Source organism: Sarcophilus harrisii, chromosome 1 (genome assembly GCF_902635505.1).
Source record: "Sarcophilus harrisii chromosome 1, mSarHar1.11, whole genome shotgun sequence".
Taxonomy (NCBI): Eukaryota; Metazoa; Chordata; class Mammalia; order Dasyuromorphia; family Dasyuridae; genus Sarcophilus; species Sarcophilus harrisii.
The window spans coordinates 366,148,269-366,166,070 of NC_045426.1; the positions used below are offsets into that span (position 1 = coordinate 366,148,269).

General features: G+C 38.0%; 1 protein-coding gene across 4 annotated transcripts in view; it reads left to right on the plus strand.

The window, feature by feature from the left end:
• ST8SIA5 (ST8 alpha-N-acetyl-neuraminide alpha-2,8-sialyltransferase 5) overlaps positions 1-17,802 on the plus strand; it is a 110,042-nt gene that overhangs the window by 19,852 nt on the left and 72,388 nt on the right. For 2 of the 4 annotated variants that reach the window (XM_031945989.1, XM_003759526.3), the window contains exon 2: positions 5,847-5,954. The exons of the other annotated variants lie outside the window; for them this stretch is intronic. In XM_031945989.1, the coding sequence (XP_031801849.1) occupies positions 5,847-5,954 (108 nt within the window). The remainder of the gene's footprint in view (positions 1-5,846; positions 5,955-17,802) is intronic. 4 annotated transcript variants of the gene reach the window in all.

The window sequence follows — 17,802 nt, forward strand, 5'->3', positions numbered from 1 at the left end:
AGTTACAGAGAGATTAAAAAGGATGAAGTTTGAGAAAAGGTCATTAGATTTGGCAGTCAAAACATTATTGGTAACTTTGGAGAGGTTTGTTTCAGTTGAATGATGATGTTGGAAGATAGACTATGGAGAATTTAAGAAAATAGTGAAAATAAAGAAAGTGGAGATACCTGTTGTAGATGGCCTTTTCAAGGAGTTTAGCAGCAAAGAGAAGAGATATATGAGATGATAACTAGTGGAGGATGGATGAATCAGGTGACAGTCCCTTGAGGATAGGGGAGAAATAGTTATATTTGTAGACAGTAGGAAAGCAACCAGGAGTAAGGGAGAAATAGAAGATAAGTGAGAGAATGGGATGAGAGAGGGGACAATCTACCATAGAAGGTGCAATGGAGTAGCATCACTTGTTCATGTAAAAGGATTGACCTTGTCAAGAAGGGCATACTTTTCATGTGAAATAAGGGAAGTTACTGAAAGAAGGCATCTGGGTGACATAAGATGAGGAGGGGAGATGAGAGAGCTCTCAGCAAATGGTCTTAATTTTTTCAGTGAAATGTGATGCAAAGTTCTCAGCTGAGAGGGTAGGGAAAGGCAGAGCATCTATGGGAAATTTAAAGAGGGATGAAAAGCTTTGGAAGAGGCACTTTGATGAATGGATTTGTGAGTTAATTAGGGAGGCATAAAAGGATTGCCTTGCAGTAGTGAGAGCCTAATTGAGTCAACATAACACAGATTTGTGGTGGATTTTAATTTTCTCCAAATTCATTCAGTAGTACTTGTGTGGATGGTGAGAGTGATCCAAGGTAGAAGATTTGCTGAACAAATTTGGCAATAGGATAAGGGGGCAAGGGCTTCAAGAGAAGAGAACAGCATAAAATTGAACTGGTTTACCAAGGGATGAGAATATTTCTGGATAGGGTCTTCCTATCCTTCTCAAAAAAAATCTCATTGTGTAGGCAATGCCCTACTCTGCTTATAGGTGAAACCCAATGTCCACTGTCCCCTTAGGAAATCCTAGGCTTTTGAAGCTATAAATGATAAACAATTGTATACTAGAAAGAAAATTTGAAAGTTCTGTTTTTGTGACCATAGTACCTTCACGGTCCTAAGATTTTAATCTGAGATAAGATCTAGGACTCGTACTTCAGTTGTTGCTCCCCCTTTCTTTTGCAGAATTGTTTCTGAGCTCTGAAAAACACTCTGTTCTTATTTCCCTGAATATTCCTGCCACAGTGAGAACGAGGTATGAAGCATTTGAATGGGATTTAGGAGCATTCTGTTCTAGGACATTGAAGTATTTCTTTTTTCAAAAAACAAAAAGGAAAAAATACTCCAAACCCACTACCCTTTAAAGCCAATTCCAACTTGCTCTGCTACCATGGGCCACTTATTTGTCCTGTTTGGTTTTCACTTTCATCCACAAATTCCTGTTACGTATCTAAGATTTCAAAGGTTCAAGAGACACAAAAAAGTACGAGACAATATCTGGTCTCAAAATCTTCTAGTCAAAAAGCCAGGACACATATACATATAGGGATAAGTAGGAGTTTGTAGTCAGTGCCAAATGAGGAGTATGAATCATAAATTTTGTGGGAATACAGAGCAGGAAGAGATCCTATAGACCCAGATGACTAGTAGTATTTACTAAGATATCATGGTAGCCCATGGTTAGAATCTTAGGGGCCTTTAGACTTTGTTTTATTTGTCCATTTCATTGTACAGATGAGGGACTTGATGCTCATAGAGGAAAAATAGCTTGCCCTAAGTCATACAGACAGCAAGTGGCAGTTGTCAAGATTTGAATATACTTTCTTTCTTGGAGGAGGAAGGAGGGGGGGGAGTAGACAGTGAGAGAAAGGGGCAGTGAGAGAGAGGCGGGGAGAGAAAGAAGGAAGATTTTTTTTAAGAAAGAAGATTTTTTGATGATTAAAAAAACTTGAAAATAAGACAAATTCATGTCTTCTCATTCCACATTCTGAGCTCTTAAGATGGATAGACTTAAAACAAGTGAAAAAAGCATTTCAGACATCGAGAATGTTGTGAACAAAGATTTAGAGACTGGAATGCATATGACATGTTTAGGAGTGGATCAGTTGTGTGAGATAAGGTAGATTAAGGCCAGATAGTGGAAGTTCTTGAGTTCTAAATTAAATAAATGGGACTTTATCCTAAAGACAAAGGGGGAGCTATTGAAGTTTTCTGAATAGTTAAATGACATGATTAAAATATGCCATGTGAACACACTGGTCAGGTGTGTAATAATATTGATGAGTTCATATTTGCCACATATATAGTACTTTACAAAGTGTTTACATAACACTTTGCCAATGATGGGGCACAGGTCATATGAATATTTTTATTCTCATGGAGTGGTTGTTTTGGTTGTTTTTGTTTTTGTTTTTTGGAAGGAAGATTTTTCTTTTTTCTTTTCACTCTAATTTAGATACTCAAATTTCCAGATACTTTGTAGGTCAGAATCTATTTGAAACCTTAGCTCCCAAAACTCTAACAATCAATTTATTTTTATAATCATCCAGAGGTCCTAAATAAAAATAGGAAATATGAGAAAACTATTGTAATTTCATCCCTACCATAATTCTCTATTCTAGGCAAGTAGAACTGGTGGTGTTGTTAAGTCATTGCAATCATGTCTGACTCTTAATGACCCATTTGGAGTTTTCTTGGCAGATACTGGAGTGGTTTGCCATTTCTTTCTCTAGCTCATTTTAAAGATGAGGAAACTGAGGCAAATAGGGGAAGTGACTTGCTCAGAGTCACACAGCTAGAAAATGTCTGAGGCTACATTTTAACTGAGGCTGATTCCCAGGTCAATGCTCTAAACATTGCTTCACCTAACTGACCAAAGTAAAAAAGAATTAGTAGAGAAGACTAAAAAGGTCATGGTCTTTCATATTTCTCCTCATCCTGAGTTTTTCCAGGTTTCTCTATACTCATTTTTGCCCTTTTCACTTGATGGTTTGGACTAGACCTATGGACACAACTACTGGTTCTGAATCTCCCTCTATAAATGCAGAACAGGAAATATTTTATAACTTAACTTCTTAGAAAGTCAATTTCCTTTTGCACTGAGAGATTTAAATGACTTGACTACTCATATGGTGAGTATGTGTTAGAGGAGAGACTTGATCAGATCAGATCAGATCTTCCTGACTCTTGTTGGGCCAGTTTTATACACTAGAGCACATTGACCCTTATGCTCATTTTACAGACAACTAAAATGAGGTTCCATAGTGATTAAATCACTGGCCCAAGTGGTAGAGCTGAAACTGCAATGTGATTCTGACTCCAAATTTAGTATTTTTGGGGGACATAACTGATGGGGAAGGCTAGCTAGGAGCCTTTTTCTGTAGAATACAGCTAGCTCTTCCTGGTCCAATGTTCCAGGGGGAGACAGGTAGGGAGGATTAGGAAGTTACCATTGGTAAAAATGATTCCACAACTTGGCATAAGGTAATTTGTGATTAAAGGATGTTGTGGCTATTTTGGTCCCAATGGGCTTTAGTCACTTCCTTGGCATTTGCCGCTTATTTTTTCAGCCAGTTTTTTTCCTGGGTTATTTGGGGACATGTGGTGTTCTTGTTCAGGATCCTCTTGGCCCTAAATTGGGATCCAGCTCAGGGTTCTATGTGGGATACAGAAATAAGATGTAAGTCCTCTGAGCTTAACTGTTCTGAGGTTGAGAGGAGGAGCCATCCATTACCCTTAATTTCAGGGCTTCCACATGCATCAGAAGAAGCTGCTCTGCTGGCATGCTCTGGATGTCAGGAATGTTTTTGGACTTCAGATATTTCTTCTATTATCTTTTTCTTCTAGTGTCTGAAATGTTATCATTAGAAATTCATTTCTTCATGCTGAGAATTCATAGCATTTATAGAATTTATGTGGGATTTTGAGAAACCTTAGCCAGTTTAACCCCTTCATTTTATATGAAACTGGAGATATATATTCTTATACATATTGAGCCAACAATAGATTTAAGGAATGGTTCCTTAACCCTGGCCTAGTTCTCATTTGAATATACCATGTTGGCTCCCTTGTATGTTTTAAAGTGTTAACGGTCTGAAAATAGCATTTTAAAACAGATCGACTCCAGTTTGGGGCTCTCACTTTACACAGCTGCACACGGTGGATTCTAATTTCAGATCCTGTAGATGAACCAAAAATGGTAATCATAGATGAGGATATGATGGAATTAAAGAATTTGAAAATCATTTCTGCATCCTGATTGTGTTGGGGAAGCACAGATAGGAAGGGACAGAGCAGGAAGTGGTTACCCAGGCTTAGTAGGATAGTTATGGGTCTTTTGCTTCATTCCTCTCACTGTCCTGATCCCTCCTGTTTCCATATAATGGCAGTCAGCTCCTCTCTTCCCCATTCTTCTATGCCTGAAGCCCATTCTCAACATCTCTTTGCATCTTGACATTCTTTGGTTCCTTCAAGATAGTAAGATGCAGTGGATAAAACATTTAGTTTGTTGTCAGAGTTTTTGAGTTTGAATCCTAGCTCTGCTATTTATTCCTTATGTGGCTTTGGATAAATCATTGAACTTCTAAGCTTTCGCCTTCAGTAACCTTCTAGCTCCAGTCATCTGTGATTTAATAAGGTTCAGGGAAATCAGTGAGAAGAATATTACCATCATTGAGGTAAGAGATGATGGGGCCTTGAACTAGGGTTGTGGCAGACTAAATAGAGGAACATGAGGAGTATTGTGAAGGCAAAAATGAAAAGATTTGGCAACAAATTGGTATGTGAGTGAAATGAGGTATTAAAGATGGATACTGAGTTTGCAGAGCTGGATGACTGGGAGAATGGTGCCCTTGTTTAGTGATAGGGAATTTCCAAAGAAGAGAGCATTTGGGGTAGGGAGGCTAAATGGACCCTGTTTGGGACTTGTTGAGACTGAGATGTCTATAAGACATTCAGTTTGAGGGTCCAAGATGTTGTTGGTGATGTGTGATGAGAGAGAGAGAGAGAGAGAGAGAGAGAGAGAGAGAGAGAGAGAGAGATTAGGATTAAATATATAAATCTGGAAATTATCTGAACTATTCAAGTTGTTTAGATCATCAAGAGAGATAGTTTAGAGGGAAAGGAAAAGAAGGTCCAGGACAGGACTTTGAGGAATTCTCATGGTTAGTTGGTGAAACATGGAGAAAGAACCAGCAAAGAAGACCAAGAAGGAGGGATTGAACAGACAGAAAGAGAACCAGGGGAAAGCATATCATGGGCCTCAGTTTTCCCATCTGTAAAATAAGGTGGTATGAATAAATGATCTTTATGGCTCCTTCAATTTCTAAATCTATGTTGGGATCATAGATTAAAAACAGAAAGGGTCCTGCTTAGTTACAGATGAATATATTTGACACTGAAAATATATTTGCTTACAGATGCAGAGGATAAATTTGCAGGTTGCTTCTGAAAATTGAGAATGTATTTATTTTAGAAAATTGGTGGAAATATGTCTGATATCTAGACTGAGGACACAGGTTTAGGGAGCTTAATTTACATCTAGATACATTTCTCTGAATAATGAGATGGAAATTAAAATATAGTGCCAATTGCACTGAACTATGCTAAATAGCCACAACCTCTGTGCTTCTGCTCCCTCCTCTGTAAAATGGGGCTAATAATTCCCTGGCCACCTGCTTTCAGATAAGCAAACATTCATAAAGAGCTTGTTGGGGTATAAGATGCTGGAGAAAGTAAATGATTTTTATGAAACATGGGGGATATATGGCATCTGCCCTTGCACATGGAAAAAGTGTGATTCCAGCTAAAAGAGTTAAGCCAATGAATGAGATAAAATATCACCTGCCTCATTTTCTTATCAGAGGACTGCAGTTTAGCTGGCACAGTGGGGAGATGGCCAACTGGACCAACGGGCCCTCTAATGTCACGGAAGACAGAGCATTGCAGAGCAGCAGTGACACCAGCACCAGGTACAGACCCAGATGCGAAGAAGTGGAAAACAGTCCAAGTGGGTTTTGTTCTCAACTGCTTCCCTCTACCCTGCTTGTCCCCAGAGCTGTGCTCCAGCAAAGAAATAGGACTGTCCCAGGGAGTCACACAAAACCATGTCCATCTTCCTCTTCTTGCCTTCCAAAGGATAAAGGTTGGGTGGGCTTGAAGAGGGGTATATAGGCTCAGTCCTTAGCAATTTGGTAAAGTTAGTGGCTTGCCTTTGGTTTCCCCTTCCACTCCCTGGTCATTCCTTTTTGGTTACCTTTCTAGCCTTTCATGGTATGGGTCCCTCTCTCCTGCCCAGGGACCTTCCCCACTGGTATCCAATATGGTCTCCCCTCCCACCCATGTTGCCAGAACTTTGATAGCAGTAACCCTGGCTAGAGTGTGACTCTAAGTCTTAGTGGTCTCTCCCCAAGACATTTGCTCTTTAAGTCTCATCCAGAGATGGGTTCAGATCCTACCTCTGATGATTACTACCTGTGTGACTTTGAACATCTCACTAATTTTCCTGGACCTCAATTTCCTCATTTATAAAACTGGAGGGGGTAGGTTTGGAATAGATAGCCTCCGAGGTTCTTTTCATCTCTGGATCTATGATCCCATGATCACTAACCATGGAAAGAAAAACTCTATCTTCTAGTAAGGGAATTTTAAGTACTACTGAGCAGGTGGGAGAAGGTTGTTTCCCCTATCTCTGAGATGGGGGGAGCCTGCTCCAGCCCTGAATGGTGCTGGCCCTGGGAACAGCAGAGTCTTCCTGATAGAGGAAAAAACATTCAGAGCTAGGTATGCCTTTTCTTGGTCTGGTTTCTTACCTGATTCTAAAATTAGTAAATAAGTGCTATGTGTATATTTAGGAGTCAATTAAAATTTAATTCTCATGTAAAGAATATTGCACTCAATCCTGAATTCATTATGGGGAATTTATGCTTAACAGATGAGTTGTATTTGGTAGAGATGCACATTTTGGGGAGATGCCAGCAGAGCTGTGTCAGGGAGATGGATCCAAATATGCTATACCATTTACTGCTGGTGGCTGCAAGCAAGAGATGGCCTGTAATTTCTGTTGCATTGGGGAAAACATGAGTTTTATTTGTGGCTAATTTTAAAAAAAAAAAAGTTTTATTAATGCTTTTTGTTTTTTACATCATATTTGTAAAACTCTCCCCTCCTCCCATTACTCAGCTTTCTTTTGTAACAATGAAAATCAATGGAGCCAGACTAGCTCTTACAGCACATGTAACATCTCATATCTTTGATCTTTAAATGAAAATTGGATTAGAGAAATGTGTTGTCTCATCTCTTTTTTGCGGTTCATATTGGGTATTATAAGTACATAGCACTCACCTTTGTTTTATTATTCTTTTCATTTATATTACTATATTTGTGGTGGATATTGCTTTCTTGATTCTGTTACTTCACTCTGCTTCAGTTCATATAAGTTTTCCAAAGATTTTCTGAATTCTTCATATATTTATAATTTCTTACACTACAATAATATTCTTTTTATTTTTATTCCAAAATTTAACTATTCCCTGATTGATAAATAAGTTCCACTGTTTCCAGATCTTTACTATTTTCCTTCTCGCTCTCTCCCTTCCTCCTCCTTTCTCTCCCTCCCTCTTCCTTTTTCTCCTCCCTCCCTCCCTCTTCCTTTTTGTCCTCCCTCCCTCCCTTCCTTCCTTCCTTCCTTCCTTCCTTCCTTCCTTCCTTCCTTCCTTCCTTCCTTCCTTCCTTCCTTCCTTCCTTCTCTTCCTCTCATTTTTCATCTTCCCCAATATCGTTTTTTCCCCTCTTCTCTCCCTGCCTATTCCCCTAACTTGCCAGAGTAACTAACCTTATTCTTTCCTCTTCTACTACCTTTCTCATCTCTGTCCCCAGAGGGATGAATAGGATGCTGAGCCTTGAAGAATAGTCATTATTAAGATGATACCTGACTACCAAAATTGATGGTTTTGTGAGTCTTCAGCCCAATCCAATGACTGACTAGCAGTGAATAATAGTTAATAGTTCCATTTCTCTGATCTCCAGATCTTGGTGATTTGTAAACAGGTTATGTTACCAGAGTAGATACCTAGAGATTCAGTTTCTCTGTCTTCAAAATAGTTGATATAACATTGGGCACCAAATTTGCAGAGATCTTTAAGATTATTTCACTAGGCTAAATGTAACAGTTTAGTTGGTTCTCAGGTTCCCAGAGCTCCCCATTATCATTGTATTACTGAGCACTCTATACAGCCTTCCTGGGACATGTACCTATTTTTTACCTAGGCATCTATAATCAAATAGCAATGACATGCTATTTGATACTTTTCAATTTTTCTCACTCTGGCTGATTGAAAAGCTGAATATCTATTTTCATTTTTAAAAACAGTATTTTATTTTTCTCAATTACATGTAAAGACATTTTTCAACATTCATTTTTTATAAAATTTTGAATTCCAAATTTTTCCTTCCTCCCCTCCTCAAGACAGCAAGCAATCTGATATAGATTATACATGTGCAATAATGTAAAACACATTTTCCCATTAGTCATGTTGTGAAAGAAGAAACAGAACAAAAGGAGAAACATTCACAAAAAAGCCTGAAGAAAGTGAAAATAGAATGCTTCAATCTTCATTCAGACTCCATTAATTCTTTCTCTGGATATGGATAGCATTTTCCATCATGAGTCTTTTGGGATTGTCCTAAATAATTGAATCTCTGAGAAGAGCTGTCATTCATAGGTAATCATCATACAATGTTGCTATAACTGAGTAAAATATTTTCCTGCTTCTGTTCACTTTACTCAATATCAGTTCATGAAAGGCTTTCCAGATTTTTCTGAAATCTGCCTGCTCATCATTTCTTATAGAACAGTAGTATTCCATTACATTCAACCATTGCTCAATTGATAGGCACTCCCTTGATTCCAAAGAATTTCCAATTCTTTGCCATAACAAAAAGAGTTGCTTTGAATATTTTTGCACATGTGGAACTTTTCCCCTTTTTATGTTCTCTTTGGGATATAGACTTCGTAGTGGTATTGCAAGATCAAAGGGTATGCACAGTTTAATTCCTTTTGGGTCTAGTTCCAAACTGTTCTCCAGAATGGTTGGATCAGTTCACAACTCCACCAACATGACTATCTATTTTTTTAAAGATACAGTAACATTAGTGATAGAAGCAATATGACTCTGCTGGTCAAGAATTACTAAATTCAGGCAAAGTGCCTTCTTCAACCCTGGAACAGTTTGCTTTATTCAAACCTCAGTGATTTTTGGCACTCTGATGACCTTCACTAATCTATTTAATATTATGCCATTGAGGGATTGAGTAATAGCCCTGATCAAGTGAGGAATCCAGTGGCAGAGGATGTGAGGGACTGCCTTCATTCTATAACTCCAGTGATGATTGATAGTGATTGTCTCCTGAGACATCTCTTGGCCACATTCAACAGGACATGGTCTAACTTGGCTTTCTTTGTCAATCTGTACACCAGATCCATCCCTTTTTTAAAAGTTAGAGTCTGAAGGCAAATTGGTGATAGAATATATCTTGCCATATTTCCGTTGTTTAGCTGCTACTTATTGAATTGTTAAAAGTGCCTTTTTTAAAGTCCTTTTTAAACCTGGGGTCAAATTTACCCATAGGCTTAAAACACCATCGGTTACTTTCTACTTGGTTGCAATCTTGGTGAATGACTGATGAAGGTCTGCTTGTAATTGGGACCCTACATTTGAAGGGATTGCATCCTCACTGCCAAACTCTTCCTCCATTGAGCCATTCACATAGGTGACAAGATTCTTAGTCCCAGAGCATCATGACATAAGAAAACAGTGAGAAAGTTGACCCATATCAATTAATGTCAGTAGTGTCACCCCATGAACCACTTGCCTAGAACCACAGTCAAAGGCTGGAAATTCACCCCTTCCCATTTTATAGAGGAGATAAAATGGTCCAATGCGCTATATTTGGGTGAGGTGCAGTCATTTCTTACTGTATTTGTTGATTGTTTTATCGAGGAGATTTAGGATATAGAATTATACCATTCTTAAGATGAAAAGACAAAGTAAAATAGAAGTATGTATTGTGTCTTAATTTCTGCCAGTGTTCCAACCTGTATATGATGTCTAAATCAGAGGTAATACAATTATTACATTACTGGGCAAATTTGAATATGTGGTATGTAGTCTCTTCTAACATCACTGAAAATTCTTGGTTTTGAACTAGGAATTGAACCTGGAATCTTATTTTGGCCATCAGTCAATAAGACATTCAAAGAATCAGAGAATATAAGAGAGAAAGAAATCTTCAAGTCATTCAGCCTTAGCCCTATCATTTTATAGATGAGTAAACTGAACTCCAGAGGGGGAAAGACTTTGCCCAATTATTTGTAAAAGCAATAAGTTAAAGCAAACTATGTACCAGTTGATTGGAGGCATAGCTGAATGAAATAAATACTTGAATGTAATAAAACATTTTTGTAGTATAAGGAAGAATGAATGCAAAGAATTCATTGTGTCCTTTGTTTTTGAAGAGCACCACTGACATCATGGATCATATGGTGCATCACTTGTGCATGAACTGGATCTAAGTGAGGCAGAGCTGGACCCAGTGGTCAGCCTCATTGTCTCTTTCTGAATCACAAAGTCCAGTGAGTTGCAGGGTGAAAGTCAAGACGACTGGTGATAGCCTAGGATGAAGCAGATGACCTTGATGTTTTCAATGATTGACTAAATTCTAAGTGCTCCACAGTATCTGCTTCAGCTATATTCCTGGCTGTTGGAACAAACTATTCTCATTTACCCATTCTGTCTGGGAAACTCTTCACCCGCTTGGGATAGACCTTCTTCTAACTCACAGGTTTGAGGACTGTTAGTTACCCTCCACTTGGTTTAGCTCATTTGTCGTGATGTGTTCCTGGGATGTATCTGCTGTTCATTCTACAGCTTCTTGGAGCCATTGATAAGAGTTGGGTAAAGGTGGATAGGAAAGGTGAATGCTTACATGAAGTAGCAGAGTGAGAAAAGCAGAGCCAAAGGATCAAGGTACACAGTGAGCATAAATATATAAAGGTAGCAGTAATTAAAAGACAATAGGATTCACGTTGAATACAATGAACACATGAAGTTTACCACTATCAATGTTAGAACGCTGAGTCTTTCATAGACAGCTTAAGATGGCTTGAGGAGGATTTGCTTAATGATCTTCAGAAAGTAAAACACTGGCTTCTCTTTTGTTTATTTTTATGTTTTTTTTTTTTTTGTTATTGTGGTGGTGGTGATAAAACCAAATTCATCAGTTAAAAAAAATGCAAGTCTCTTCTTAAAGTCACATTATAAATTAGTGGCAAAATTCAGAATTCAAACCCAGATTATCCAGTCCTCCCAATCCATGGCATTTTTTTAATACTTTAAAGTTATCCAGAATATTTCATATACTTTTTGAGTGATTCCTTCAATAAACTGGTGAGATATGCATTTTAGTTATTACATTTTACAGATAGGGAAACTGAGATACATAAAGATTAAATGACTTGCCTAGGGCCACAGGCCAGTAAATGTCTGAGGTAAGGCTTCAACATACATTTTATTTACTCCAGTTCTATTTCATTATTAACCATGTCACATTGGCAGATAGAAAGCTCTTCATGATACTTAACAGGTGTTTGGAATATATAGATTGTGCATATTATATATGTGTAATATATATTACTGCTCTTCATTTGTGGAACAATTTTTTAGCCTGTCATCAGTAATTAGCATAGAATGAACAAAGCTCTGACTCCAGTTTCCCATTACTCTATTGATATGAAATGTAGTATGGGATATCCAGTTCTTCCTCCTACCTGTAACTATGGTGGTACTCTCCTAAATTGCCTTCTCCCTCCTGCCACCCACCTCTGCTCCCCAGGCTGGCATTTACTTTTCTCTTGGCATAAAAACTTATCTCTCCCAGCAATACTTTTGCCCCAGATTAAAAATGATTTGGTTATGGTTCTACTGACAGTAGTTAAACCTTAGGTTCAAGACTTTGTGTGATCTGGGATCCTTTATAATTAATGGAGATGAAAGGAAAATCAGAAGGTACCAAATGTAACTAGGGTATAAAAAGGAAAAGAGCAGATGATTCTAAAGTAGGGCACAACAGCAGGAACTGAAGACATAAGGGGAGGGAGCAGATCCAAATGGCCAAACTGGGAAACTCCAAACGGGACCATGAGCAAAAAATCATTGTCACCATCTGGTGTTTGGAGTTATGGTTAAACATCTTTATATAGGGTGAATTGGAAGGAGGATGGGCTGAAATATTGAAAATTCTGAAGAATAGAATATATATTTTAAGAAATTCTATTTAAATGCTTTCAAGTTCATACAGTAACTTGTATTAGGCTGATAAAATAATCTTGGCTGGGGATTGGAGATGATTGACTGAAGGGAACTAACTACTCCCTCTATCTTGCCCCTACTCTTTTATGGGTGGAGCTGATATTTCCATTCCAATTCATCCCTAGAGGTGGGAATGTCTAGTCAAAGCATCAGTCTCAACCCCACGGGAGACAGGTTTTTCTTTTGATCATGCCATTGGAAGGGGAAACTGACAAAGGTCAAGGAAAGAAAGGGAGAGGGAGAGGGAGAGGAAGAGAGAGAGGGAGGAGGGAGGAGGGAGGAGGGGAAAGGGAGGGAGAAGTGAGGGAGAAGGGGAGAGGAAAGTGGACTTTTCCAGCTCAGATTATAACATGTGTTTACCTACTTACCTATCTACCTCCCTGGAATGTTGGGATGACCAAAGAAGAAGCAAAAAGCACACAAACATCTGATTCCTTTGAACTACTAATGTCTTTCCTCTGTCAAAAATCCCCTATGCATTTATTTTATATCTTCTTCCATATGAACATGTGATTTCCCTTTATAATATGCAAGTTTGTTGAAGACAGATGCTATTTCATTTTTATCTTTACATTTCCAGCAGTTAACATAATGACTGGTTCATAGCAGAGGCATAATAAATCCTTGCTGATTGATTGATTGACAGCATCAACAATCATATTCAGTGTTATATTAGATCCCTGGATTCAAATGGAGCTACTTGACTATGCCTTAAACCCAAATCACTCTGACTCTCACTGACTGGCCAAGCCTTACTTGGTCATTGCTTAGATTTTATGGTTCAGAGCAAATGTGAACAACAATCGTTTCTGTTCTGGTCAGAAACCCTGAAAGTTATTCTGTTGAGGGATAGTGGGGAACCCTGGGCAAGGTATAAGACCCTCCAGCCCAGTAAGGAACAGTGGTGATGTATCTGGTTTGATGTTCTCGGGGGAGGGGGGGCACCCCCCCCCAGGGCATAGCCTTCCTGAAAAGTCAGGGGTGTGAACACCTATGCTTACTTGATGCAGAGTTTTACACCTGTCCATACTAACAAGTTGGGGCATGCTCAGTATACTCCAGGGATATAAGATATATAAATGAAAAGCTGGCTTGGTTAAACAGACTCCTGAATCCCACCTTATCACTCCTCACCCAATATAGGGCTCAAGCTGGTCCTGAAGTCCTCCTGTGAGTAGAACTCAAGTTAATCCCAAAGTCTTCCCCTAATATTTTCCCTTCCTGAATTGATTTTTTAAAAAAGAGTAAGCTGACAGCCTATCTTTTGCCTCATTTCTTACCTAGCATTAAATCACTAAATGGATATTGCCTCAGCCAAGTGAGACCTGGGAAAGACCGTAGCTTAAAAAGATCAAGATCGTCTACTGAATCTAGGGTCATCTCTAGTTGTCCCGATCTAAATCTTTCCACTGGCTCTGGAGGAAAAGAGTGAGACTGGTGATCTGACAATGGCAAAGAAGGATGAACAGACAACCAATTCTCCATGAGAATGAGAATGTGAATGTGATGAAAGAATATATGCAGAGCACTTCCAAGCATTTTAGAAAATAGTTTAATTTGCATCATCAAAGTTTACTAAGACCTGGAGAAATAGAAAAAGTGGTTAAAAAAAACCCCTTTTTCAAATTCTGTCTCTGATATGTCCTAGTTTTGTGTTTAGGGTTAGAGGCAGGTTACTTGACCTTTCTAAACCTCTGTTTCCTCTTATGGAGATAATAGTTTGTAATATAGGTTGTAAGGAAAGCACTTTGCAAATAAAGTGGAATGGGGAAAACACTTATTAAACGCTTTCGGATTACCAACCACTATTCTAAGTATTTGTGATACACACAGAAAAGTGAAACAGTTCTCTCTCAAGGAGGTTGCATTCTGTTTAGGACAGAACACATATGTTGGAGGATTTAGCTGCAAGATACATGGAAAGGACCAGTGATTTTAGGTTGCAAAGGTAGGGTAGGTGACAAGGATAATGCTTGGAAGTCAAGAAGGCATAGCAACGTGGCATTTGAATTCAGGTATTTCTGGCTCTACAATCCATTTCACCATATGGTCAAGGTCTCACATGGGTAACAAGCTGCTCTTTTCACCATATCATGCTTGAAGCATGGTCAAGGAAGTCTTTAAGTGCCAGACCAAGGAGATTAGACTTTATCTGGGATTTTTTGTTTGACTGATGGCCATATTGATCTCCTAATGTTTATCTTCCTTTCCATTTCCCTGTTCCTCCTTTTTGGAACTATTCAGGAAGAGGGTAAATGATAAGGACCATTTGAGGTAAAGGGTCTGACATTTCAACAACTGTAAAATTAAGAGCCTTTGAATAATAGAGAGCTCCAATCTCTTTGGCAGTGAGTTGGTGAAGTGGTTGTTTGTTTGTTACTCTTAGTTTCTCAAACGGGACCAAAATGACATTATGTTGGAGTCAAAGTATATTGTGTCTGTGGCTTATCAGACCAACACCAGCTCAGAGGATTCTACTACAGGTCAGGCACAAATAGTCCACATGAACATTTGGGAGGGAGATGTTTCTAAACATGTACATTTCACGTTTCTTTTGATTGACTATAATTCTACTTTGCTCATAGAATACAGAACCTTTTTTGATGTTAGCCCATCATGCTTGGTGGTCCTATGCTAGTATCTCCCATGTACATTCAATCAATTCCAGAGTTCTTTAGGGAGACCTTATATCACTTCTTCTGTCTTCTATGTGAACTCTTGCCTTGCTTTGAATACCCTATAAAATAGTCTTTTAGGCAACTCTTCCTTTGGCATTAGAACAATGTGGCTAGTCCATTGGAGCCCTGCTCTCTGCAGTAGAGTTTGAATATCTGTCAGTCTGGACCTCAGTGTCCTATACCTTATCATTGCAGATGATCTTCAGAATCTTCCTAAGAATATTCAAATGGAAGTGATTCAGTTTTCTGACATGGTGCTGGCAGAATGTCCAAATTTCACTGGTGAATATCTCTATTCCCCATCTGTAAAATTGGGATAATAATGGTACTTACTGTCCAGGGTTGTTGAGGGGAAAAAATGAGATGACATTTGTAATTTGTAAAAGTTCAAGCTCTATATTTACATTAGTTATCATTATTAGTGTTTCCCTAGAGCTAGAGAAATAGCATAGTCTGAGAGAACACCAGGAGTAAACATTTTGGCTATCTTGGCCTAATCTTTTCTTTTTTTCCTTCTTAATTATTTCAGACTAGAAACAATCGACAAAAACAAATATTTAAAGAAGAAAATAAAATGAAAACAAAAATCATACATAAAATCAAAAATGGCAAACTCTTTAAGTTTCCTTTAATAGGAGAATTAAAATAAGATCTTATTTGCTTTGGTGCCTCGTGTGTTCTAATATATTATCATAAAAAGAATGAACTCTAGTAATTGTGCATATATGTATGTATTTTTTTTGTCATTGTATAGTCATGTTTGTTGCTTCCATGATACTATTTATCCTTTTCATCCTCTGCCATCCCATTTCCCTGTTGCTTTTAATCTTTGCCAATGTCCAGATCTTTTCCAATGAATCCTGCTTTCTCATTATATTGGCCAATGTATTTAAGCTTCAGCTTTAGTATTTGACCTTCTAGTGAATAGTCTGAAATAAGTTAAGTATTGACTGATTTGATCTTCTTACTGTCTAAGGAACTCTCAATAGTCTTCTTCAGTACTATAATTCAAAAGCATAGATTCTGTACTCACAAACACACCTCTATATTTGTGTATCACACATATATATGTATGTATATATATATATCTATATACATATGCATGTATATATAGACCTTGAAATTAGTATATATTTATATACATTCTATATTTCTGTCGTTCTGCCTTTCCCCTCTCTCTTTTCTATATTCATACTCATATGCATACATATATGTATGCATTTACGTATACATTATATAAATATGTATTGAATCTAATGAAAGTCAATATATAATCTGTGGTTTCTTTATTCTAAATCATTTCATGTAAACCTTCCCAGTTTTTTCTGCATTCTTCATCTTTGTCCTTTCATCTTCACAACAAACCTGGAAAGTAGTTGGTATTTTTGTTGCTGATGTTCAGCCACTTTTTAAGTCATATCTGATTTTTTTGTTATCCATTTTTGGGATTTTCTTGGCATAGATATTGGAGTAGTTTGCCATTTCCTTCTTCAATCCATTTTATAGATAAGGAAACTAAGGCAAACATGGTTAAATGACTAGCCTAGGATTACATAGCTAAATGTCTGAGATCAGATTGAACTTGGGTCTTTCCGATTTTAGGTCCTGCACTCTTTCCATTGTACTACTTACCCACTTATTGTTATTATACCCTCTTTTTACAGTTAAGGAAACTGAGGCAGACAAAAGTTAAGTGAGTGCCTAGGGTTACAAAACTAGTAGGTGAACTTGGATCTTGCTGATTCTGGGCCCAGTACTCTATCTATTGAACCACCTATTACCACTGGTTCTGGAGTCAGAAGCTCTGAATTTGAATCTCATCTGGATCTCTTACTTTTGATGTCATCTTGGTCAAATTATTTTCCCTTTCTGGTCCTTAGTTTTCTCCTATGAAACAAGAAGGATCACTAGGTGATCTAAATTAGATACACAATAAGTATACATGTCCAAACCGTTATTTTGCTGTACAAAAAGAATCAGACTCTGAAATATTGTACAATTAGCTTGTGAAGGAAATCAAAAATGCAGGTGGGCATAAATATAGGGATTGGGAGTTCAATGTAATGGCTTTTAGTCATCTCCCAGAGTTCTTTCTCTGGGCGTAGCTGGTTCAGTTCATTATTGCTCCATTGGAAATGATTTGGTTGATCTCGTTGCTGAGGATGGCCAGGTCCATCAGAACTGGTCATCATATAGTATTGTTGAAGTATATAATGATCTCCTGGTCCTGCTCGTTTTACTCAGCATCAGTTCGTGTAAGTCTCTCCAGGCCTTTCTGAAATCATCCTGTTGGTCATTTCTTACAGAACAATAATATTCCATAATATTCACATACTATAATTTATTCAGCCATTCTCCAACTGATGGGCATCCACTCAGTTTCCAGTTTCTAGCCATTACAAAGAGGGCTGCCACAAACATTCGTGCACGTACAGGTCCCTTTCCCTTCTTTATGATCTCTTTGGGATATATGCTCTCAGTATTTTTACAATTACAAATGACAAGGAGCTAATTTAAAAGAACAGCTACTATGGCAGGTTCCCTGATAATCTGTAACAATGTGTTCTTTTATGAAGACATTTTGTTAAACAACTACTATGTTACTCTTGATAGTAGAAAATATTCAGACTTTTATTTACACTACTGCCTGCATTTCACCTTCTGGGAATCCCACCAAACTTCCTGGAAGAGGCTGGAACACAGGGCCCAGCACCGAGCACAGCTCCTGGAAACAAGTCAGTATTTGTTTAATGAAGGAATGAAGAGCAGACCAT